The 24,920-nt window shown below is 55.4% G+C and overlaps 2 protein-coding genes across 2 annotated transcripts in view; one reads left to right on the top strand and one right to left on the bottom strand.

The window, feature by feature from the left end:
- The window catches only part of UGT41A3 (UDP-glycosyltransferase UGT41A3), a 49,405-nt gene that overhangs the window by 8,740 nt on the left and 15,745 nt on the right, over nt 1–24,920 (bottom strand). Inside the window, exons 5-7 of the mRNA XM_089738234.1 lie at nt 21,437–21,631; nt 13,825–14,044; nt 12,993–13,212 (exon numbers count right to left, since the gene is read on the bottom strand). Coding sequence (XP_089594360.1) covers nt 12,993–13,212; nt 13,825–14,044; nt 21,437–21,631 — 635 coding nt within the window. The remainder of the gene's footprint in view (nt 1–12,992; nt 13,213–13,824; nt 14,045–21,436; nt 21,632–24,920) is intronic.
- On the top strand, nt 16,704–17,849 carry LOC149500044 (uncharacterized). The gene has a single exon (XM_089738255.1). The coding sequence runs from the start codon at nt 16,704–16,706 to the stop codon at nt 17,517–17,519; it is 816 nt and encodes a 271-aa protein (XP_089594381.1). The 3' UTR covers nt 17,520–17,849.

The raw sequence follows: 24,920 nt of genomic DNA, 5'->3' as shown, positions 1-24,920 counted from the left end.
GAGATGGATTTCGAATCCGCGTCAAGCCCTCAGCCTGGAACTTCGGATGGGTTCCAAACCGTAACGCGCGGTAAAAAGCGTACTCGCGCCGTGGAGTCCCGGAGCTCCACGACGAAGCAGACTAAATCCGCGACCGCCTCCCGCCCGCAGGTAGTCGTGACACCGGAGTCGGACTCCGCTCGCCGTGTAACCCCACCGCCGCGTCCCAAACCCGCGCCCGCTCCTAAAGTAGCTGCCCCGCCCCCGCTGATTCTCCAGGAAAAAACTGCGTGAACCGCGTTTCCCAGGCCCTTCAGGCAAATAAAATTAATTATACCCATGCGCGTAACGTCGCGCATGGGATTCAGATAAAGGTCGCAACGCCGGGCGACCATAGGGCCCTCTCTTCATACCTCCGAAAGGAGAACATAGGTTTCACACCTATGCTCTTCAGGAGGACCGCGAGCTCCGCGTAGTAATACGCGGAGTCCCAAAAGAGCTAGATATCGAGTACATTAAGGAGGATCTGACCGCTCAGTCCCTCCCGCTAGTTAGTGTGCACCGGATGCACAGTGGGCGGGGCAAACAGCCCTACAACATGATTCTAGTAGCGCTAGAACCCACCCCGGAGGCCAAAAAGAAGATCGCATGTCTCACGACAATTTGCGGCCTATCCGGGATCTCAATTGAAGCCCCCATAGACGTGGCACTCCCGGGCAGTGCTACAGATGCCAGCTTTACGGCCACTCGGCTCGTAATTGCCACGCGCGCCCCCGCTGCGTAAAGTGCCTCGGCGACCACGCCACACTAGATTGCTCGCGTGTTAGGGAAACCGCGACCGAACCTCCAAGCTGTGTCCTATGCCTTAAGCAAGGGGCACCCCGCGAACTACCGTGGATGTCCTAGGGCTCCGCGAAAACGTCCGACCCACCCAGCCCCCCGAACCGTCGGCCCAAAGACTTCGGCGCCTTCAGTGCCGAAACCCGCCTTCGTGCCGGCTGCAGTTCCCACGGTGTCGGCGTGGAAAAAACCGCTGCCGTATACGAAGGCGGGAACGGAAACCGCACCCCCGCCCCCGCTCGTGACACGCCCCGCGCCCCAGCCCCTGCTTGCACCTCGCCCCGCGCCCGCGTTCCGTCCCCCGCAACCCTCTGCCGTCAACGACTTCGCGCTCGTGCGTGACTTCGTCACCGCAGTCAACTTCGACCGTCTGCGATCGTTCGCAGACGCGATACGTAGGTCGGTAACCCCGAACAGCGGCTCGCGGCCGCTTTCGATCACATGGACGTCTACGAGTCCGTGTCGCGTACGTTATAAAATCTTTACCGATAATCAATGGCGCAAAAAGGTAGAGAAAAACCGTATTCCCTTACGTTAGCATTCTATAATGCTAACGGACTCGCGCGGCAACGCGATCAAATTTTTGAATTCCTCCGCGATAATCTTGTAGATATTCTATTAGTGCAGGAAACCTGTCTGAAGCCCTCGCGTCGCGACCCGAAAGTCGCGAACTACGTCATGGTTAGGAATGACAGACTCACCGCCTCCAAAGGCGGGACTGCCATTTACTATAGACGGGCCCTGCACGTTGTCCCTCTCGATACTCCCTCGCCTTACATATCGAGGCGTCAGTGTGCCGTATCTCGCTGACGGGACACCAGCCGATCGTCATCGCATCCGTTTATCTCCCCCCGGACAAGCCCTTCTGAGCAGTGACATCGAGTCACTGTTCGGCATGGGAGACTCTGTCATCCTGGCTGGCGATCTAAATTGCCACCACACTAGGTGGAACTGCCATCGTACAAACGTCAACGGTAGGCGTCTCGACGCGTTTATAGACGACCTCACCTTTGAAATAGTCGGTCCCCCAACTCCAACATGCTATCCGTATAACATCGCGCTCCGTCCGAGCACTATAGACCTGGCATTGCTTAGGAATGTAACTCTGCGCTTACGTTCCATCGAAGCAATTTCAGAGCTCGACTCAGACCACCGACCTGTCGTTATGCAGCTCGGTCGCCCTCACAACCCAATCACTGTTACGAGGACCATGGTGGATTGGAATAAGCTGGGCACGTGCCTAGCCGACGCCGCTCCGCCAATCCTCCCTTGCGGCCCGGATTCGAATCCATCCCCCGAGGACACCGTCGAATCCATAAACATCATTACCGATCACATCTCTTCCGCGATCATTAGATCTTCAAAAGAAGTCGATGTGGAGGACAGCTTCCACCGCATCAGACTGTCCCCCGATCTTAGGAATATCTTAAGAGTTAGGAACGCGGCAATCCGGGCCTACGATCGTCTTCCCACGCATTCAAACCGGATTCGGATGCGTCGTCTACAACGCGAAGTCTACTCCCGCTTAAGCGACGCGCGTAACGATAATTGGCATAGTTATCTAGAACAACTCGCGCCCTCCCACCAAGCATACTGGCGACTAGCTAGGACTCTCAAATCCGAAACTACCGCTACTATGCCTCCCCTCATACGCCCTTCAGGCCAACCACCGGCATTCGATGACGATGACAAGGCTGAGCTGCTGGCCGATGCACTGCAAGAGCAGTGCACCACCAGCACTCAACACGCGACCCGAACACACCGAGTTAGTCGACAGGGAGGTCGAGCGCAGAGCTTCCCTGCCGCCCTCGGACGCGTTACCCCCCATTACCACTGACGAAGTTAGAGACGCGATCCACAACCTCCAACCTAGGAAGGCACCCGGCTCCGACGGCATCCACAACCGCGCGCTAAAATTTTGCCAGTCCAACTGATAGCAATGTTGGCTACAATTTTAAATGCCGCTATGACGCACTGCATCTTTCCCGCGGTGTGGAAAGAAGCGGACGTTATCGGTATACATAAGCCGGGCAAACCGACAAACGAAACTTCTAGTTACCGTCCGATTAGTCTCCTCTCGACGATAGGAAAAATTTACGAACGGCTCCTTAGGAAACGCCTCTGGGATTTTGTTACCGCGAACAAAATTCTCATTGACGAACAGTTCGGATTCCGCTCTAAACACTCGTGCGTACAACAAGTGCACCGCCTCACGGAGCACATTCTGATAGGACTAAATAGGCGTAAACAAATCCCGACCGGCGCCCTCTTCTTCGACATCGCGAAGGCGTTCGACAAAGTCTGGCACAACGGTTTAATTTATAAACTGTACAACATGGGAGTGCCAGACAGACTCGTGCTCATCATACGAGACTTCTTGTCGAATCGTTCGTTTCGATATCGAGTAGAGGGAACTCGTTCTCGTCCCGTCAACTGACCGCCGGAGTCCCGCAAGGCTCCGCGCTCTCCCCGTTATTATTTAGTTTGTATATCAATGATATACCCGGTCTCCGGAGACCCATCTAACGCTCTTCGCCGATGACACGGCTATCTACTACTCGTGTAGGAAGATGTCGCTGCTTCATCGGCGACTCCAGATCGCAGTAGCCACCATGGGACAGTGGTTCCGGAAGTGGCGAATAGACATCAACCCCACGAAAAGCGCAGCGGTGCTCTTCAAAAGGGGTCGCCCTCCGAACATCACTCGAGCATCCCACTCCGTAGTAGGCGCGCAAACACCTCCGCCGTTAGTCCCATCACTCTCTTTGGCCAGCCCATTCCGTGGGTCTCGAAGGTCAAATATCTAGGCGTCACCCTCGACAGAGGGATGACATTCCGTCCCCATATAAAAACGGTACGCGACCGCGCCGCGTTTATTCTAGGACGACTCTATCCAATGCTTTGTAGTCGAAGCAAACTGTCCCTCCGCAATAAGGTAACTCTCTACAAAACTTGTATACGCCCCGTCATGACGTATGCAAGCGTAGTGTTCGCTCACGCAGCCCGCACCAACTTGAAATCCCTTCAGGTTATTCAATCACGATTCTGCAGGATAGCCGTCGGAGCGCCTTGGTTCCTTAGGAATGTGGATCTCCACGACGACCTGGAGCTCGACTCTTTTAGTAAGTATCTACAGTCGGCATCGCTGCGCCATTTTGAGAAGGCGGCACGACATGAGAACCCTCTCATCGTAGCCGCTGGAAATTACATACCCGACCCAGTAGACCGAATGGTAAACCGTCGACGTCGCCCAAAGCACGTCATTACGGATCCTCCTGATCCATTAACGGTGCTTTTAGGCACCACAAGCACCGGTCACCGTCCTCGTCGAACCCGTCGCTTGCGACGAAGGGCTCGACGAGCGAACTAACCCATAGACACAGCCCACTGAGTTTCTCGCCGGATCTTCTCAGTGGGTCGCGTTTCCGATCCGTGGTAGATTCTGCGAAGCACTGCTCTTGCTAGGGTCAGTGTTAGCAACTCTCCGGTTGAGCCCCGCGAGCTCACCTACTAACGTTAGGGTGAAGCTGAAATAGCCTCTCAAGGCTATCAGCATAGGTAGGAAAAAAAAAAAAAAAAAAAGGGATGGCTAAGCGGTAGTTTCCGTTATCACTCGTATTTGGTTGAACTCAGTTTATAAAAGTCGATAAAACCTTTTGAATAATAATTATTGAAACTCAACACACACAACTTTCACAATGACAGGATAAACCGACAGTTTCGTAGCACATACCGACAGACCGACTGACTGACTGACTGACTGACTGTCAGAGATTCACTGACTGAGACGGCCGGAATGACTATCTGACACGGAATGCCACGACTCTGTCCACGTACCGCCATTTTATACTGTGGCGTTACGGAGTCTACCCTTCATTTGTGATATTTATCAAAACAACATTTCATCATTTAAAATAATAATCAAAACCACCGTCTTAATATTACTTAAAGTCGTTATCCACGACAACTAAAAGTCGTTATCCACGACATATATGTCATTTTTAAATTCGTATCTCTGGCCACCTGTGTTCTAAATTTGAATTTGGTGGCAAGAAAATTTTATTGATTTTTTGTCATTTGAAAATATGTTTCGTCAAATGTGTATGTTTTCAAAATGGATAAAATTGAGCAAAGAGCGGTGATAAAGTTTCTTCATATGAAGGGTATGAAGGGGAAGATATCTATGACGAGTAAACAATGTTTTGGGTGAATGTGCTCCTTCTTATGCCACAGTAAAAACTGGGTAGATGAGTTTAAACGCGGTCGTACATGTGTCCAAGATGAAGCCCGCCCCGGACGTCCAAAAAGCGTCACGACTCCGGAAATGGTCGTGAAAGAACATGATATAGTTTTAACAGATCGACGATTGAAGTTATCTGAAACAGCTGACACTACAGGTATCTCAAAAGAACGGGTACATCATATTCTAAGTGAGGAATTAAATATGAAAAAGTCATCGGCCCGTTGAGTGCCGCGATTGCTTGCGCACGATCAAAAATGGATTCGGGTGCAAAACTCAGAAGAATGTCTGGACCGTTTCAGAGTAATAAAGCCGTTTTCTAAAGGTCAAACGCTTAATGGAGAATACTACGCTTATCTTCTAGATAACTTTTAACTGTGTATTCAGCAAAAACGACCAGGTTTGGCGAAAAAAAATCATCTTCCGCCAAGACAACGCTAGAGTTCACACATGTGTTAAAGCTATGGCAAAAATCAACGAATTGAACTATGATTTGCTGCCCCACCCACCTTATTCGCCTGATCTAGCGCCATCAGACAGACTTATTCCCTAAGCTCAAAACTTTTTTGGGCGTACAGAAATTTGCCACAAATGATGAAGTCCTAGCCGCTGTAGAGGAGTATTTTGCAGGCCTCGAAAGATATCATTTTGTAGAAGGCATTACTGCTTTAGAACGAAGATGGAATAAGTGCATAGAGGTTCACGGAGACAGTCGAAAAAAAAAATTTATCACGAAAAGTTAAGTGTTTTATTGTTAGGCTAGTTACTTATATCATCCCGCCCTTGTAGCTGGCTCTGAACGGGAAGCGGTCGTTTGATGGTGGGTGGCGACCTCCAAAATCGGAGTAATGCTTGATTAATTAGTGTATGTATAAATATTTCGTTGGTGAAAGAGGCGGGGTTGCGGTTACGCGCCAATTCAAATTTTTAACATACTGAAAATTTTGAATATAACCAAAAGTATTTATCGTACCATCAAACGATACAATGAAGACTCTAGTGTAGATAGATGACAGGTCAAGAAATGGTCGCCCTCGGTCTGTTAGAGGACTCCAGCAGTGATAAAAGCTGTGAAGGCGCGAATTCAAAGAAATCCCAAACGTAAGCAGAAACTGTTGGCCCTTCAGATCGGGTTAAGCAGAACCACGGTGAAAAGGGTGTTAAATGAAGACTTAGGACTTCGGGCATATCGAAGAAAAACAGGACATCGTTTGAAAGCTCGTCTAATGGACCTGAGACTGAAGAGATGCCGCGCTTTGTTGAAGCGGTACGCGGGAAAAAAATATCGGGAAATTCTTTTTTCGGATGAAAAAATTTTTACCGTAGAAGAGAGCTACAACAAACAAAATGATAAGGTGTACGCTCACAGTAGTGAAGAAGGGAGCAACCGTATTCCGCGTGTCCAACGAGGTCATTTTCCATCCTCGCTCATGGTATGGTTGGGAGTTTCTTATTGGGGCTTAACAGAGGTACATTTTTGTGAGAAAGGTGTAAAAACGAATGCAGTTATGTATCAAAATACAGTCCTGAAGAATCTTGTGGAACCTGTTTCTCATACCATGTTCAATAACAGGCACTGGGTATTCCAACAAGATCGGCGCCAGCTCATAGAGCGAAGAGCACACAAGACTGGCTGGCGGCGCGTGAAATCGACTTCATCCGGCACGAAGACTGGCCCTCCTCCAGTCCAGATTTGAATCCGTTAGATTACAAGATATGGCAACACTTGGAGGAAAAGGCGTGCTCAAAGCCTCATCCCAATTTGGAGTCACTCAAGACATCCTTGATTAAGGCAGCCGCTGATATTGACATGGACCTCGTTCGTGCTGCGATAGACGACTGGCCGCGCAGATTGAAGGCCTGTATTCAAAATCACGGAGGTCATTTTGGATAAACTTTAGTGTCATAGAATCTATGTTTTGTTAAGTTCATTTTAGGTATATGAATGGTTACATAATGAATAAACTTGTTTCAATTATTTTACATTAAACATGTGACAGAATTTATGACCTGACTAGGTACATCGACGCAGCCTTTCTATTTACTTTTAACTAAGATTAGTTAAAATTAACCCATAAAAGTCCGAGGCTTGTAAAAAAATATTTAGACGGTAATTTCGTGAACAAACTACCATTTCTCGCTCACGACTCGGTCGTGCGCGGACGTGCTTTCCGATCCGTGGCCCGCTTGCGAGCCGCGTCTCTGAACTCACAGTTGTGCTCGACAGTGTAGTGACCGTGAATACATCGTGCTTACAATTCGGTAGTGCGGACGTTCCGATCCGTTGGTTGCTTGCGATCTGCGTCTCGGAGTCCATTTTTGTGCGCTAAAGTGTTGTAACCGCGAACCCACCCTTTACCAACTGCCTTTTTCAAGGCAAAACCAATCGCTACGATCAGGCTTCCTGTGGCACTCACAGGCTAGCGATTTCCTAACCTTTCCCAAAACAACAGTCTTTTTCAAGACTAGACCCCCGCTCGCGATTCTGCCTGCTGTAGCACTATACAGCCCGAGCGGGTTCCTTTCCTTTTCCCCGCCGATTGCCGTTTTCACGGCATAGGCATTCCCCCCCCCCTGCTCCTTGCTGTCCTGCAGCACAGGGGGTTACAAATCCTATCCGGGGCCTCGCCTTTCGGCGAGTTCAACAAAAGTCCCGGGGCCGCCCCCCCGGGCAAGAAGACCGAAAATGCAGCATGAAGAAAGTGTCAGTGAAAGTGCTAGTGACATTGTCGGGTTCCTCCGGGATAGGTACCCGTCAATTAGGGCCGAGTACTTAGCTTATAGGGCCTCTCGTGGCAATCCCTCCCCCCCCGCGTCCGTCGCCGCGTTTCTCAACCGTGCCTCGGAGGCACGCCGCGCGCCCCCGCCGCCGCGTCAAGTTCGAGCGCACGTTCCGACGATGCGGCTCACATAGCGCCTAACGCTACCCCCACCCCCGCGCCCGCGTCGTTTACGTCATCGCGCGCTTCGTCCGTCGCGACCTCGATCATTTCGAGTCCAGGCTCCGATACCGAATCGGAGATGGATTTCGAATCCGCGTCAAGCCCTCAGCCTGGAACCTCGGATGGGTTCCAAACCGTAACGCGCGGTAAAAAGCGTTCTCGCGCCGTGGAGTCCCGGAGCTCCACGACGAAGCAAACTAAATCCGCGACCGCCTCCCGCCCGCAGGTAGTCGTGACACCGGAGTCGGACTCCGCTCGCCGCGTAACCCCGCCGCCGCGTCCCAAGCCCGCGCCCGCTCCTAAAGTAGCTGCCCCGCCCCCGCTGATACTTCAAGAGAAGACAGCGTGGAATCGCGTGTCCCAGGCCCTTCAGGCCAACAAAATTAATTACACCCATGCGCGTAACGTCGCGCATGGGATTCAGATAAAGGTCGCAACGGCGGGCGACCATAGGGCCCTCTCTTCATACCTCCGAAAGGAGAACATAGGTTTTCACACCTATGCTCTTCAGGAGGACCGCGAGCTCCGCGTAGTAATACGCGGAGTCCCTAAGGAGCTAGAAATAGACTACATTAAGGAGGATCTGACCGCTCAGGCCCTCCCGATAGTTAGTGTGCACCGGATGCACAGCGGGCGGGGCAAACAGCCCTATAATATGATACTCGTGGCGTTAGAACCCACCCCGGAGGCCAAAAAGAAGATCGCATGTCTCACGACAATTTGCGGCCTATCCGGGATCTCGATCGAAGCCCCCCACAAGCGTGGCACTCCGGGCAGTGCTACAGGTGCCAACTCTATGGCCACTCGGCGCGTAATTGCCACGCACGCCCCCGCTGCGTGAAATGCCTCGGCGATCACGCTACGTTAGATTGCGTTAGAGATAGGGAAACCGCGACCGAACCTCCCAGCTGTGTCCTATGCCTTAAGCAAGGGCACCCCGCGAACTACCGTGGATGTCCCAGGGCTCCGCGAAAACGCCCAACCCACCCAGCTCCGCGAACCGTCGGCCCAAAGACTTCGGCACCTTCAGTGCCGAAACCCGCCTTCGTGCCGGCTGCAGTTCCCACGGTCTCGGCGTGGAAAAAGCCGCTGCCGTATACGAAGGCGGGAACGGAAACCGCACCCCCGCCCCCGCTCGTGACACGCCCCGCGCCCCAGCCCCTGCTCGCACCTCGCCCCGCGCCCGCGTTCCGTCCCCCGCAACCCTCTGCCGTCAACGACTTCGCGCTCGTGCGTGACTTCGTCACCGCGGTCAACTTCGACCGTCTGCGATCGTTCGCAGACGCGATACGTAGGTCGGTAACCCCCGAACAGCGGCTCGCGGCCGCTTTCGATCACATGGACGTCTACGAGTCCGTGTCGCGTACGTTATAAAATCTTTACCGGTAACCAATGGCGCAAAAAGGTAGAGAAAAACCGTATTCCCTTACGTTAGCATTCTATAATGCTAACGGACTCGCGCGGCAACGCGATCAAATTTTTGAATTCCTCCGCGATAATCTTGTAGATATTCTATTAGTGCAGGAAACCTGTCTGAAGCCCTCGCGTCGCGACCCGAAAGTCGCGAATTACGTCATGGTTAGGAATGACAGACTCACCGCCTCCAAAGGCGGGACTGCCATTTACTATAGGCGGGCCCTGCACGTTGTCCCTCTCGATACTCCCTCGCTCTCACATATCGAGGCGTCAGTGTGCCGCATCTCGCTGACGGGACACCAGCCGATCGTCATTGCATCCGTTTATCTCCCCCCGGACAAGCCCCTTCTGAGCAGTGACATCGAGTCACTGTTCGGCATGGGAGACTCTGTCATCCTGGCAGGCGATTTAAATTGCCACCACACTAGGTGGAACTGCCATCGTACAAACGTTAACGGTAGGCGTCTCGACGCGTTTATAGACGACCTCACCTTTGAAATAGTCGGTCCCCCAACTCCAACATGTTATCCGTATAACATCGCGCTCCGTCCGAGCACTATAGACCTGGCATTGCTTAGGAACGTAACTCTGCGCTTGCGTTCCATCGAAGCAATGTCAGAGCTCGACTCAGACCACCGACCTGTCGTTATGCAGCTCGGTCGCCCTCACAACCCAGTCACTGTTACGAGGACCATGGTGGATTGGAATAAGCTGGGCACGTGCCTAGCCGACGCCGCTCCGCCAATCCTCCCTTACGGCCCGGATTCGAATCCATCCCCGAGGACACCGTCGAATCCATAAACATCATTTCCGATCACATCTCTTCCGCGATCATTAGATCTTCAAAAGAAGTCGATGTGGAGGACAGCTTCCACCGCATCAGACTGTCCCCCGATCTTAGGAATCTCTTAAGAGTTAGGAACGCGGCAATCCGGGCCTACGATCGTCTTCCCACGCATGCAAACCGGATTCAGATGCGTCGTCTACAACGCGAAGTCCACTCCCGCTTAAGCGACGCGCGTAACGATAATTGGCATAGTTATTTAGAACAACTCGCGCCCTCCCACCAAGCATACTGGCGACTAGCTAGGACTCTCAAATCCGAAACTACCGCTACTATGCCTCCCCTCTTACGCCCTTCAGGCCAACCACCGGCATTCGATGACGATGACAAGGCTGAGCTGCTGGCCGATGCACTGCAAGAGCAGTGCACCACCAGCACTCAACACGCGGACCCCGAACACACCGAGTTAGTCGACAGGGAGGTCGAGCGCAGAGCTTCCCTGCCGCCCTCGGACGCGTTACCCCCCATTACCACTGACGAAGTTAGAGACGCGATCCACAACCTCCAACCTAGGAAGGCACCCGGCTCCGACGGCATCCACAACCGCGCGCTAAAACTCTTGCCAGTCCAACTGATAGCAATGTTGGCTACAATTTTAAATGCCGCTATGACGCACTGCATCTTTCCCGCGGTGTGGAAAGAAGCGGACGTTATCGGTATACATAAGCCGGGCAAACCGACAAACGAAACTACTAGTTACCGTCCGATTAGTCTCCTCTCGACGATAGGAAAAATTTACGAACGGCTCCTTAGGAAACGCCTCTGGGATTTTGTTACCGCGAACAAAATTCTCATAGACGAACAATTCGGATTCCGCTCTAAACACTCGTGCGTACAACAAGTGCACCGCCTCACGGAGCACATTCTGATAGGACTAAATAGGCGTAAACAAATCCCGACCGGCGCTCTCTTCTTCGACATCGCGAAGGCGTTCGACAAAGTCTGGCACAACGGTTTAATTTACAAACTGTACAACATGGGAGTGCCAGACAGACTCGTGCTCATCATACGAGACTTCTTGTCGAACCGTTCGTTTCGATATCGAGTAGAGGGAACTCGTTCTCGTCCCCGTCAACTGACTGCCGGAGTCCCGCAAGGCTCCGCGCTCTCCCCGTTATTATTTAGTTTGTATATCAATGATATACCCCGGTCTCCGGAGACCCATCTAGCGCTCTTCGCCGATGACACGGCTATCTACTACTCGTGTAGGAAGATGTCGCTGCTTCATCGGCGACTCCAGATCGCAGTAGCCACCATGGGACAGTGGTTCCGGAAGTGGCGAATAGACATCAACCCCACGAAAAGCGCAGCGGTGCTCTTCAAAAGGGGTCGCCCTCCGAACATCACTTCGAGCATCCCACTCCGTAGTAGGCGCGCAAACACCTCCGCCGTTAGTCCCATCACTCTCTTTGGCCAGCCCATACCGTGGGTCTCGAAGGTCAAATATCTAGGCGTCACCCTCGACAGAGGGATGACATTCCGTCCCCACATAAAAACGGTACGCGACCGCGCCGCGTTTATCCTAGGACGACTCTATCCAATGCTTTGTAGTCGAAGCAAACTGTCCCTCCGCAATAAGGTAACTCTCTACAAAACTTGTATACGCCCCGTCATGACGTATGCAAGCGTAGTGTTCGCTCACGCAGCCCGCACCCACATGAAATCCCTTCAGGTTATTCAATCCCGATTCTGCAGGATAGCCGTCGGAGCGCCTTGGTTCCTTAGGAACGTGGATCTCCACGATGACCTGGAGCTCGATTCAGTTAGTAAGTATCTGCAGTCGGCATCGCTGCGCCATTTTGAGAAGGCGGCACGACATGAGAACCCTCTCATCGTAGCCGCTGGAAATTACATACCCGACCCAGTAGACCGAATGGTAAACCGTCGACGTCGCCCAAAGCACGTCATTACGGATCCTCCTGATCCATTAACGGTGCTTTTAGGCACCACAAGCACCGGTCACCGTCCTCGTCGAACCCGTCGCTTGCGACGAAGGGCTCGACGAGCGAACTAACCCATAGACACAGCCCACTGAGTTTCTCGCCGGATCTTCTCAGTGGGTCGCGTTTCCGATCCGGTGGTAGATTCTGCGAAGCACTGCTCTTGCTAGGGTCAGTGTTAGCAACTCTCCGGTTGAGCCCCGCGAGCTCACCTACTAACGTTAGGGCGAAGCTGAAATAGCCTCTCAAGGCTATCAGCATAGGTAGGGAGAAAAAAAAAAACAAACTACCCACAGATTTCTACTGTAAATACGAGTCGCTATTACGCCCAATAGATTTCGGCTTGAGCTGCCGAACGTGTTAGACCTTTTTGTTGTTATTGTTGTACACTTGAAATTCAATAAAATGAATTGTTTGGAAGAATTCTCCGTCTTAATAATTGGGACTTATAGCTCAAGTTTCTTGATGGGCGATTTACATTGTGATGTCCATGGACTCCGCAAACCACTAAACACCAGGTAGATTGCGCAATAAAGAAAACCCTAATTTTGTAATTCTGTGTTTTGTTTTTGTTTTTGTTGAAATAGGAACTAGCTGCTGTCCATACAGGTCATATATCTTAAGGTCATGTATCATATAAAGGTTATTTATCACAGAAATGACTATATCAGTAGAGAAAGCTAAATGGGGATCGAAATTAGTAGTGTGTTTCATTCGGTGGCTGCCTAATAAAATGGTATCTAGAGTTAATTTTTTTTTTAATGTATAAAATCGGGTAGTTCCGGTCTTACCCAGGATACTGGACTGTGGCATCCAGGGTCGAACGATAACGTTCTTCGGTAGATCCTTGAGCTCCTCCTCGAATTTCCACAGCACCGTCTGCGACAACGACCCGAACACTTCCAATATCTCTCGCCTAGTTCGTTCGGACAGTTTGGACGACTTGAGAATCGAGCCCATGCTGAAGTAGACCACGCCCTGCGGCGACGAGTCCAGGATGTGCTGCAGGTCCTGATAATATAGGAGACGTTGTACGACACAACCTTTAGGATAATACGACCGCTGTAACCACAGGTTATAATAGGGTCCCTAGGCAAGGATAAGACGGTTTTCCTGTCGCAACGACGATTTACTTCGATTACAGATCATAGCGTAGAGTCGACTGAGTAGGAACGCGACTCAGACGCGCACTGACTTAATGTGGGGCCCGAATGTCATCCCTCTGTCGAGAGTGACCCCTAAGTACTTAGCCTTCGAATCCCATGGTGTGGGCTGGTCAAAGATTTTAATGGCGGGAATGGAATTCCCACGCGAGATACTAGCTGTAGTGTCGGGAAGCCGACTCCCTTGGAAAATCGCGGCTCTTTTTTTCATAGGGTCGATGTCAATGCACCACTTCCGGAACCACTGTCCTAAATTTGTGAACGCAATCTGGAGTTTACTATGCATATGCTTTTTATTTGCATACAAATTAGTAAAACATAGTCACCATAATCCTGCTGATTTCAGCCGCGAGGTAGACATGCATTCCGACTTGATGGCCGTTTGTGATGCCTATAAACTGCATCACGAGTGTCGCATTTGAGAGCCATCAGAATTCGCGTTTTCAAAGTAGGGGCTTACCTTCTGCAAGGGGGGTGTTTCTGGATTGATGTGGTAGCCCCCGATCTCCACGATGTTCGGGGGCAAGCTCATGGGCGGAGCGAGCGCCGGGTGAGAGTTCACAAGCACCACCGACACGTTGTACAAGGCTTCCTCGGAAGGGGGCAGCGCTAGCCCCCGGGCGGCGGCCAGCGGCGCGAAAAGGGACTCATAGAGCGCCACTGCCTTGGGACGCTCTAGCCTGTAGGGCACTTACATATGCATGCTTGCAGTTTTATTTGCAGGTACTATCACCCTGTATACTTCTATCGCAAAGCAGTAATGCGTTTCGTTTTGAACGGTGGGGCAATCGTTGTGCCATAGAACTGACACTTGGAAATCAAGTCTTAAGATGGGTGGCGGCATTTACATTGTTGATGTCCATGGGCTCAGCATTTAACACCAGGGGGGCCATGAGCTCGTCCCCACATCTAACCAATAAAAAAATAATTTAAGATGTCAGGTACACACAAGAACCCGAGGGACCTGGGCGGGCCCCCCGGCGCGCACTCTGCGTGGCCGGGGGCTCCGTCTGTGGGGGAGTTTTGCTGGACTTCCACCGGGCGCGTCCGTAGGTGGCGGATAACGGGATCCTCTGGGAACAGTCCCACTCCCAGGGGTATCGTCCGATCTTTTTCGTTGCAAGGATTCTTAGGTGTTAGGGAGGTAGGTTAGGTGTAGGTGTAGGGTAGCCTAGTTAGGCTTTGCAACGAAAGAGATCGGATGACGCGGACCAAAACCAGCAGGGGGAGTTGCGGGCTCTCCACGCCCTTCACTCGCTGAAGGGTGTTCCTCCTGGAGACGCTCGGGCTCCCTCTCTTTTCCCCCTTCTTCCCTTTTTTGTTTTTCTTCGGGTCACGTCCGACCCGTTTCGGACGTAACCCATGGGTGATGGTGGGCCACTTTTGGCCTGCCTTTCGATGGAGAAGTGAGCCGGCGTTGCTTACGCATCTTCCGGCCGCTGGTCGCCATGTCCCCGGCTTCGGCTACAGGGGCACGCCCTCCAGAGGGGGGTACCGGTATACCGGCGTGGCTTCGTCGTTGTTGCTCTTTTGAGCGTCGGGCGGTGGTCTGTCGTGTTGCTCGTTGCACTCGGCGGGCCGCCGGCCAACCCGTAATCCTCACCGCGTGGGGGACGGGGGCCGCTGCCGCGAGGCACGGGGCCGCGAGGACGTAAACCTCTTTAAAAAATGCCCCAATCCTAAGCTCTGGTGCCCGGCGATGGGATGAATGGCTGGAGGGAGTCCAGTCCCAAGGGTACCAACCAGACCCCAGGGGACCGACCCCTGGTTAATAAAAAAGGAAAAATGAAACAATGACATCTGTGAGAAAAGTAATACCCCAGGAGGGTACCTCCCGCTCCGCGGGGGGAGAATCCCTCCGTGCGGTCGAGCGATCGGCCGCACGCTGCCCCACCGTTTCTGGGGGGGGCACACACTGTCACGCAGAAGGGGGCGACAGCACGGGTCGCGTAAGGGACAGGGTCCCCACCGTGCGCCTCGAGCGCTGCGAGAGCCTTATCTCGCTCTACTCGGCGCGGAGCTCCGCGAGGGGCGACGCGTCCAGTGGGCGGGAGACACCGGCGCTGTTCACCGACACGCGACAGCGGACTCGGCGGAAGCGGAAGTCGGCCCGACAGCCGGCATCCTCTGCTCCGTCTGACTCGTCCGAGGGTGAGCCTGCCAGCGCCAAATATATGGCGTTGGCGGAAGGGCCGGCGACTGCTGCGGCGTCGCCCGCCACCGGCTTCGAAAAAAGTTCCTCTTGCGGACTGGACGCTGCTGCCTCCTCGGCGCAGTCCAGGGCCGCCTGCCGTGAGGCCCGGGAAAAATTTGAGATTGGAGTGGTTCAGCGCCTAGAGCGCTCCCTAACGGAGGTGGGTCCCTCTGACCCCCTCCGAGCTTTCGAGGTGGTCGGAAAATTAGTTTCCGCAGTCGTGGCAACATCCGGCGGTGGACTCAAGGGTGACTGCGTGCGGGCCTTAAAATCCGGAGCGGCCACCCTAGAAGAACGTCTGAGGGAAGTGGTAGACCGCACCACAACGACGGAGACGGCGGGCTTGCGGCAGGAAGTGGCCCTGCAGCACGCCCGCCTCGAGCAACTCTCGAACGAGAATGGCAAACTTCGGGCGGAGAATGGGCAGCTGCGAGTGGACATGGCCGAGTTGAGGACCATGGTTGCCGACCTCATCGAGCGGCAACGCAGCTCGGCCACTGCCCCTCCTCCGCCCGAAGCGGAAGGCCTCAGTGAGGTGGACGAGTTGAGGCGGCAGCTCCTCATACAGGAGGCGCGCAGCTCCAAAGTGGAGCGCGCGAGACCCCCCCTCGCTCACGAGGCTAACGGAAGTACGCCTGTGCCGGCACCCCGCAGGAGTGTGCAGCCCGCTGTAAAAGCATACAGCGGGAAGAAGAAGGCTACACCCGCGCGAGCTCCCGCTGCGGCTGCACCTAAACCCGCGGCTGTAGGGGCGCCGGCACCCACGGCCCCTGCATCAAAACCGGTGTCCGCTCCTGCCCCGTCCAAGCCTGCGAAGGCGGGGCCTGGCAGGAGCCGAAACAAAAAGAAGGGGCGGACCAACGCCGCCAAACCGGCACCGACCCCCCAGCCCCGCCCACTGCCCCCAGCCCCGGCCAACATGGACGAGGCCTGGACGACGGTGGTGCGGCGCGGGCCCAAAGGTTGCGGCGCCTGTCGTGCCGCGCCCCAAGCCCGCCCCTACGGCCGCCGCTCCCCGTCAAGAGGGTCGAGCGGAGCCTAGGGGCCGAACTGGACGAAGGAGGCCGCGCGCCCCGCGGTCGGCTGCAGTAGTCGTTGAGCTGCTGCCGGCCGCCAAAGAACGGGGCATCACGTACCACGACGTGATGACTCAGGCGCGCGGCGGCGTAAATGTGGACGCCCTCGGCGTGGAGGGTGGCCTTAAGGTTCGGCAGACGGCCAACGGGGCCCGCCTGGTGGAATGTCCCGGCGCGAATTCCAGCGCCGCGGCAGAAAAACTGGCGGTCCGTTTGCGGGAAATCTTGCCGGACCCCGAGGTGGTGCGCATCGCGCGGCCCGTAAAGATGGCGGAGGTGAAGATTACGGGCCTCGACGAGTGCGCCACGAAAGAGGAGGTCGCCGCGGCCATCGCGTCGCAGGGCAACTGCGCCCTCGCCGACGTCAAAGTCGGGGAGCTCCGGGTGACGTACTCCGGAACCCGGACGACGTGGGCGCGTTGCCCGGTAGCAACGGCGAACCTCCTGGCCACCCCTCCACAGGGTCGGCCTTCGGACAGCCCAGGATGGCTGCGCGTGGGCTGGGTAGTGGCCCACGTGCAACTGCAGGAGAGCAGGCCGTGGCGTTGTCTTCGGTGCTTCGGCACCGGCCACGGCCTCGCCAAGTGCCCCTCGACAGTGGACCGCAGCGACCTGTGCTTCCGCTGCGGCCAACCGGGGCACAAGGCAGCCTCCTGCACCGCAGCCGCGCCGCACTGTGTCTTGTGCGACGCGGCTAAAAGGAAGGCCGACCACCGGGCCGGGGGCCCGGCGTGCAAGTCCGCCCCCTCCTTTACAAAAACGAGGAGGGGCGGAAAGAAAAAGAAGCCGGCTGCAAAAAGGGCAGCCGGTGAGTCAGTTCCCGCCGCGGCACCAGAAGAGCCGCAGGGCGGGACAGACGAGGGAGCGATGGACGTAGCCCCGTAATGGGTTGCGTCCATCGCTTCCTCCAATGTAATTTGAACCACTCCGCCAGGGCACAGGATCTCCTCGTCCACACCATGGCGGAGTGGTCAATCGATGTTGCTGTCGCCGCGGAGCCGTATTTCGTCCCCACTGACCAGGACTGCTGGATCGGGGACGTCGACGGCTCCGTGGCCATTATATTACGACAGTCCGCGGCGTTACCCCCCTTGGATATGGTGGCCAGGGGACCCGGGTACGTTGCGGCTAGGATCGACGGGACCGTCGTGATCGGGGCGTACTTTTCTCCGAACAGGAGCCTCGCCGAATTCGAACGGTTTCTGGGCGGGCTGGAGGCGCTTTTACACCGCCTCGGGTCCCGCCCCGTCATCGTCGCGGGGGACTTCAATGCCAAGTGCACGGCTTGGGGTTCCCCCCGCACGGATGCGCGAGGCGAGGCCCTTTCGGAGTGGGCGATCGCGACCAGCCTCTTTCTCATAAACAGAGGTTCGGTCGCGACTTGCGTGCGGTGGAACGGGCAGTCTCATGTGGACGTGACGTTCGCGTCCCCGTCCGTCGCATGCCGAACCCGCGGCTGGCGCGTACTCGAGGGGGCGGAGACGCTCTCGGACCACAGATACGTCCGATTCGAGCTCTCCGCCTCCTCCTTGTCGTCGTCGTCAGCCGCGGGCGCCCGCGGCGAGGAGGAGCTCCCGCAAGGTGCGCCCCGTTCGTTCCCCAGGTGGGCCTTGAAACGGATGAACAAGGAGTTGCTGATGGAGGCGGCCGCTGTTGCTGCGTGGGCGCCAAAACCCGCGCGGCTCGCGGACGTGGATGCGGAGGTCGACTGGTTCCGGGGCACCATGGCAAACATTTGTGATGCCGCCATGCCCCGGGTCGGCCCCCGAGCACCACGTGGGGGTGCGTTCTGGTGGTCGCCCGAGATCGCGAGACTCCGTGAGGAGTGCGTGAGGGCGCGCCGCCGGAGCGCACGCCACCGCCGCCGCCGTCGTCGCGACGCTGCGTTCGCGGAGACGGCGGCCCAGCTGCACGCTGACTGTCGTCAAAAGCAGACGGCGCTGCAGCTGGCCATCGGCGAGGCCAAGAAGCAGAGCATGAAGACTCTCCTGGAGTCGCTCGACGAAGATCCCTGGGGGCGCCCATACAAGATGGTTCGCAGGAAACTGCAGCCGTGGGCGCTCCCGGTGACCGAGCGGCTCCAGCCTCGGCAGCTGCGGGAGATAGTTTCCGCGCTTTTCCCGCCGGCAGCGGGGGGGGACTTTGAGCCCCCCCAGATGGACGCCACGTGGGGCACACCTCCACGTCGCCCCAGCGTTCCCGCTGCCGAGGAGCCCCCTCCCCCTATCACGGGGGCGGAGATCCATGCGGCCGTGTCCAAAATGAGAGCGAAGGACACGGCCCCCGGCCCTGACGGCGTTCACGGCCGGGTCTGGAGCTTGGCCTTCGAGGCCCTAGGGGACCGGCTCGGGGGGCTTTTCGAAGCGTGCCTCGAGTCGGGACGGTTCCCGTCGAAATGGAAGACGGGCAGACTGGTCCTTCTGCGGAAGGACGGGCGCCCCGCGGACTCACCCGCGGGCTATCGCCCCATCGTGTTGCTGGACGAAGCGGGCAAGATGCTCGAGAGAATCGTCGCCGCCCGCATCGTCCGGCACCTGACCGAGACGGGTCCCGATCTTTCGGCGGAGCAATACGGCTTCAGAGAGGGCCGCTCGACTATCGACGCAATTCTGCGCGTGCGGGCCCTCTCCGACGAAGCCGTATCCCGGGGCGGGGTGGCGATGGCGCTATCCTTAGATGTAAGGAACGCCTTCAACACCCTGCCCTGGTCGGTGATCGCGGGGGCGCTGGAGTATCACGGCGTCCCCGCATACCTCCGCCGACTGATCGGCTCCTACCTCGAGGGCAGGTCGATCCAGTGCATCGGACACGGTGGGACGATGTACCGCTTCCCCGTCGAGCGCGGTGTTCCGCAGGGGTCTGTCCTGGGCCCCCTGCTGTGGAACATCGGCTACGACTGGGTCCTGCGGGGCGTCATTCGGGGTCCCCTCCCCGGGCTGAGCGTAATATGTTACGCCGACGACACGTTGGTCGTGGCTCCGGGGAGGGACTACCGGGAGTCTGCCCGTCTGGCGTGCGCAGGCGTGGCACACGTCGTCACTAGGATCCGACGGTTGGGACTCGAGGTGGCGCTCGATAAAACCCAGGCCCTGCTTTTTCACGGGCCGGGACGAGCGCCGCCTGTGGGTGCCCACCTCGTGATCGGAGGCGTCCGCGTCGGGGTTGGGGTGACCGGTCTTCGGTACCTCGGCCTCGAACTGGATAGTCGGTGGAACTTCCGCGCTCACTTTGAGAAGTTGGGCCCTCGACTGATGGCGACGGCCGGCTCTCTGAGCCGGCTGCTTCCAAACGTCGGGGGTCCCGATCAGGTGGCGCGCCGCCTCTACATGGGGGTGGTGCGGTCGATGGCACTATACGGGGCTCCCGTATGGTGCCGCGCCCTGACCCGCAAGAACGTCGCGGCTCTGCGACGTCCGCAGCGTGCGATCGCGGTCAGGGCGATCCGAGGATACCGCACCGTCTCCTTCGAGGCGGCGTGCTTGCTCGCCGGGGCGCCACCCTGGGACCTGGAGGCGGAGGCGCTCGCTGCCGATTACAGGTGGCGTAGCGACCTCCGCTCTAGGGGGGAAGGGCGCCCCGGCGAAGGTGTAGTTCGAGCGCGGAGGCTCCAATCTCGGCGGTCCGTGCTGGAGGCGTGGTCTCGCCGCTTGGCGGACCCGTCGGCCGGCCTCCGTACCGTCGAGGCGGTCCGCCCGGTTCTCGCGGACTGGGTGGGCCGCGACCGCGGATGCCTCACCTTCCGGCTGACGCAAATGTTGACCGGCCATGGTTGTTTTGGCCGGTACCTTTTCAAAATAGCCGGAAGGGAACCGACGGCGCAGTGCCACCACTGCGCGGACCGCGACGAGGAAGACACAGCGGAACATACATTGGCGCGTTGCTCTGGATTCGACGAGCAACGCGCCGCCCTCGTCGCGGTCATAGGTGAGGACCTCTCGCTGCCGCGCGTCGTGGCTACGATGCTCGGCAGCGACGCGTCCTGGAAGGCGATGCTCGACTTCTGCGAGTCCACCATATCGCAGAAGGAGGCGGCGGAGCGAGAGAGGGAGAGCTCTTCCCTTTCCGCACCGATCCGTCGCCGTCGAGCCGGGGGCCGGAGGCGGGAATACGCCCGTACGTCCCGGCCCCTGTAGGTGGCGGCCTCCCCCCGGTGAAGGTCAAGGGGCGACCTGAGGGGGTGAGGCCGCGCGGCGCGCTACCAGCACTCTAGCGCGCTGCCGTGGAGTGAATAGAGCGACCGGTCGACGGTGTATCGCGTCCCGACCCGGCAGGCTGGTTCTGGTCCAGCGGGGTATTCCGGGACACCAGCGGCACCGTCTGGGCGGCCCGACGGGCTGCCGTACCGAGACGGCCGACGTTTCAGAGCCTTCGATTCGCCTCGAAGGCTCCGTCGGCTGGGCGTCCTTGGGGTGAGCCGCGCCGTCTGGTTGTAGTGTTGACCGCGGTAGCCCCCCTACCTCATCCGGGTTCTGACCTCGGAGGGGATCGGACGTCGGGTGTAAGAGTGCAGGGGAGTCGTTTAGTGGGTGGGCTCTAAAATCCTTGGGCCCGCGGTCTGCTCACAACACCATGCAGATCGTTGAGTCTCACATACCCCGCGCGCCCCATTTGCGCGGGGACCTCGTAGGAGGTTCGGCCCTCTACCCGAAAAAAAAAAAAAAAAAAAAAAAAAAAAAAAAAAAAGGTACACACAAGAAGTCAATTGCCATACTTAACATTTAAACTAAGAAAGTTCTGTGATGTGTTTTTTTCTTTTCTTTTAGAACTGTTTACTGTATGAATTTTCCTGTACCGATACTTACCAATTAGATATCGCCATGGCACTGTAGATGAAGACATTCTTCAGCCTGTCCCAGAAGCCCATGGGGGTTGGAGCGTTGTTGAACAGCAGCGGTATGGTGGTGACCGACCGCACCTCATCGACGATGGCTTCCAACGGGGGCATAACGGAGGCGCCGGACAACATGATCCAGGGCACTTGAAGTACTGCCCCATAGCTATGAAAAGGTCAACTTTTATCCCGCTTTTCTTAGCTCGTTACGTTTGTCTTCAAGACGCCCGATCTACTTGACAATTCGCACGCGCGTCAAGGATTGATGACGTCACAATCATTTTGTAACTTCGCTCTAATATCCCGACCGGTATCGATAGGGTACACAAAAAATAGACAAAATCAATTTTTACTTCGGTTTAGTTTTTAAATTATACTGTTACGCCGGCGAGAGTAATACCATCTATCGCCGAATAGTAGAAACGAATGTCGAAGCTACTAGTAAAAAAATCGAGACGTACAACGCCATCTATTGTCAGATAGCGGAAACACACATCGAAGCTACTCGACTAGCCCAGAATGTACTCGATAAATCTAGGGATGTCGTATCGGCTATAAAAGCGTTGCAGAGATGGCACGGAGTCAGTCAGTAATCGGAACTACTCGAAGCGAAACAGCGAACGGATCACCTGAAGCGAAGCGGAAGAGGTGAATTGAAAACTTTAAAGTGCTCGTTAAGTGTTCTAAGTGTTAATGCAGTTGTAATTTGTACTTAGGTAGAATTTTTATTTATGCCGAACCCCAACGCATAGCAATACGTAGTATCCCTTATAACACGGTAGGTATTCCTATAACGCATTTTCATATTACACGATTTCAGTCTCTCGTATAACACGGCTATTCCCTCATATAACGCGGGAATATCACACGTTTATATTTCTGTGTTGTAACATTTATAATGATTTGTACAGCTCATAATTAATTGCGCGTACCTCTACGCATTGTGTCAATTGTGTTGTTATAAAATGAAACTAAAATAATAATTTATTAAATTTGTGTTCCTAGATTTTGTATAGTAAAAGCATTGTGTCATAATAACGCGCTATATGGGGTCTCACGAACGGGATACACGAGAATACTCCTACAGCGCGTTTCCTACAAAGCGGAACCAAACTACCGTGCTATAGGGGGGGATTACTCTATAGTTATTGTGGTTTTTTCTCCTACCTAAGCTGATAGCCTCGAAAGGCTATTTCAGCGTAGCCTTAACTCATTATATGCTTTTACGAGCAACCGATGCGCCTCAGCTGCAGATTTTTATAAATTAAAAAAGTAAATTAAAAGTTCCCGCAAATGACGCTTATTTGGTTCAAATTTTAACATTTTTGGAAAAAAAAAAGATGCTAATACGGAGTTAATAATATGATAGGGTTAAGTTACTCTTAAATGATCAACTTAATTTTCAAGCCGATTATCATCTGTGAATTCGAACGTAAGCCTCGTGCCACACCATCTTTCTCAAAATGGCGGAAACTTATTTGTACACCTTTATGACTTAAGGGAATAAGGTTTTTCTCTACTGTTTCGCGCCATTGATTACCGCTAAAGATTTAAAGCGTGCGGGATACGGACTCATAGACGTCCATGTGATCGAACGCGGCCGCGAGCCGCTGTTGGGGAATTACCGACCTACGAATAGCGTCTGCGAACGATCGCAGACGGTCAAAGTTAACCGCGGTGACGAAGTCGCGCACGAGCGCGAAAGTCGTTGACGACTAAGGGTTACGGGGGGCGGTGCGCGGGCGCGGGGCGAGGCGCTAGCAGGGGCTGGGGCGGAGGGCGTGTCGCTAGAGGGATTGGGTGCGGTTTGTGTTCCCGCCTTCGTAAGCGGCAGCGGTTTTTTCCACGCCGAGACGGTGGGAACCGCAGCCGGTACGAAGGCTGGTTTCGGCACTGAAGGCACTGAAGTCCTTGGGCCGACGGTTTGTGCCTGGGACACGCGATTCCAGGCTGACTTCTCCTGGAGTATCAGCGGGGGCGGGACAACGGCTTTAGGCACGGGCGCGAGCTTCGGAGACGTTACTGTTTGGAACCCATCCGAGGTTCCTGGTTGAGCACTAGAAGCGGACTCGAAGTCCATCTCCGATTCGATATCGGAGCCTAAGCTCGAGACAATCGAGGTCGCGACGGACGAGAATGACGCAATAAGCTAAGCTAAGAGGGTCGTCGTACCCCCTTGCGGGGGCACGGAACGGGCCTCGGGGCAAACCCCACTGCCCGGAACGAAGCTCCCTGCCACACAGGGCAGGAGTGATGTGGGTGCAGGACGGTGAAATGGGGAGGGCTGTTCGCAGCGTGTACGGCTGCATAGCATCGACAAAATATAAATACATATATATAAGGGGCTGGTCTAGTGACTGCTCGATGCCCGCGGAGGAATCACCCCGGCGCAGGCTGCTGTCCTCTGCTTCCTTATGCTAATACTATTCTATTTTTTTCCCTTATGTATAACTACAAACTAACTACAACTACTATACACAATTACAGGGACAACAGTCAGCACCGTGCGGCCCGCCACCGGCCCCATGCCGCGGCCCCACCTCTACAAACCAGATGGGGAGCCGCGGCACTAGTTAGGCGCTCTATGACGCAATGACGCAAGACAAGACAAGAGGGGTCGTCGTACCCCCTGACGGGGGCACGTAACGGGCCTCGGGGCAAACCCCACTGCCCGGGCTGAAACTCCCTGCCACAAAGGGCAGGGGTGAAATAATGCAGGAAGAACTGGGGAGAGGTACGCTGTTCGCAGCGCGCACGGCTGCACTACATCGACAAAATATAAATACATAAATATAATAACGATGGGCTTGTTTCTCCTGGGTGGGGTGATGCCCGCGGAGGAGTCTCCCCGGCGCCGGCTGCTGTCCTCTGCTTCCTTAATGCTAATGTTTTTTTTTCCCTTATAACTATCTACAACTAACTACAACTAAACTAAAACTAACTACCCTATATGTACAAAAGCATGGACAACAGTCAGCACCGTGGGGCCCGCCACCGGCCCCACCTCTACAAACCAGAGGGGGAGCCGCGGCACTAGTTTGGCGCTCACCCGCTAGGGGCTCCCCAGAAGGGGAAGACCGTCGCGGGGAGGGACCGACGTAAAATCACTCCCCTTAGGGGGGAGTGGTCCCCCGAGGGACCTAGGCGGGCCCCCCGGCGCGCACTCTGCGTGGCCGGGGGCTCCGTCTGTGGGGGAGTTTTGCTGGACTTCCACCGGGCGCGTCCGTAGGTGGCGGATAACGGGATCCTCTGGGAACAGTCCCACTCCCAGGGGTATCGTCCGGTCTTTTTCGTTGCAAGGATTCCTAGGTGTTAGGTAGGTAGGTTAGGTGTAGGAGTAGGGTAGCCTAGTTAGGCTTTGCAACGAAAGGGATCGGACGACGCGGACCAAAACCAGCAGGGGGAGTTGCGGGCTCTCCACGCCCTTCACTCGCTGAAGGGTGTTCCTCCTGGAG

This window comes from Bombyx mandarina, chromosome 24 (assembly GCF_030267445.1).
Source record: "Bombyx mandarina strain Sakado chromosome 24, ASM3026744v2".
Taxonomy (NCBI): Eukaryota; Metazoa; Arthropoda; class Insecta; order Lepidoptera; family Bombycidae; genus Bombyx; species Bombyx mandarina.
This window is presented reverse-complemented; position numbering and strand designations above follow the sequence as displayed.

Bases quoted from the DNA above. Each gene is read 5' to 3' on its own strand.
- LOC149500044 (XM_089738255.1), top strand. From the start codon at position 16,704: ATGACTCAGGCGCGCGGCGGCGTAAATGTGGACGCCCTCGGCGTGGAG.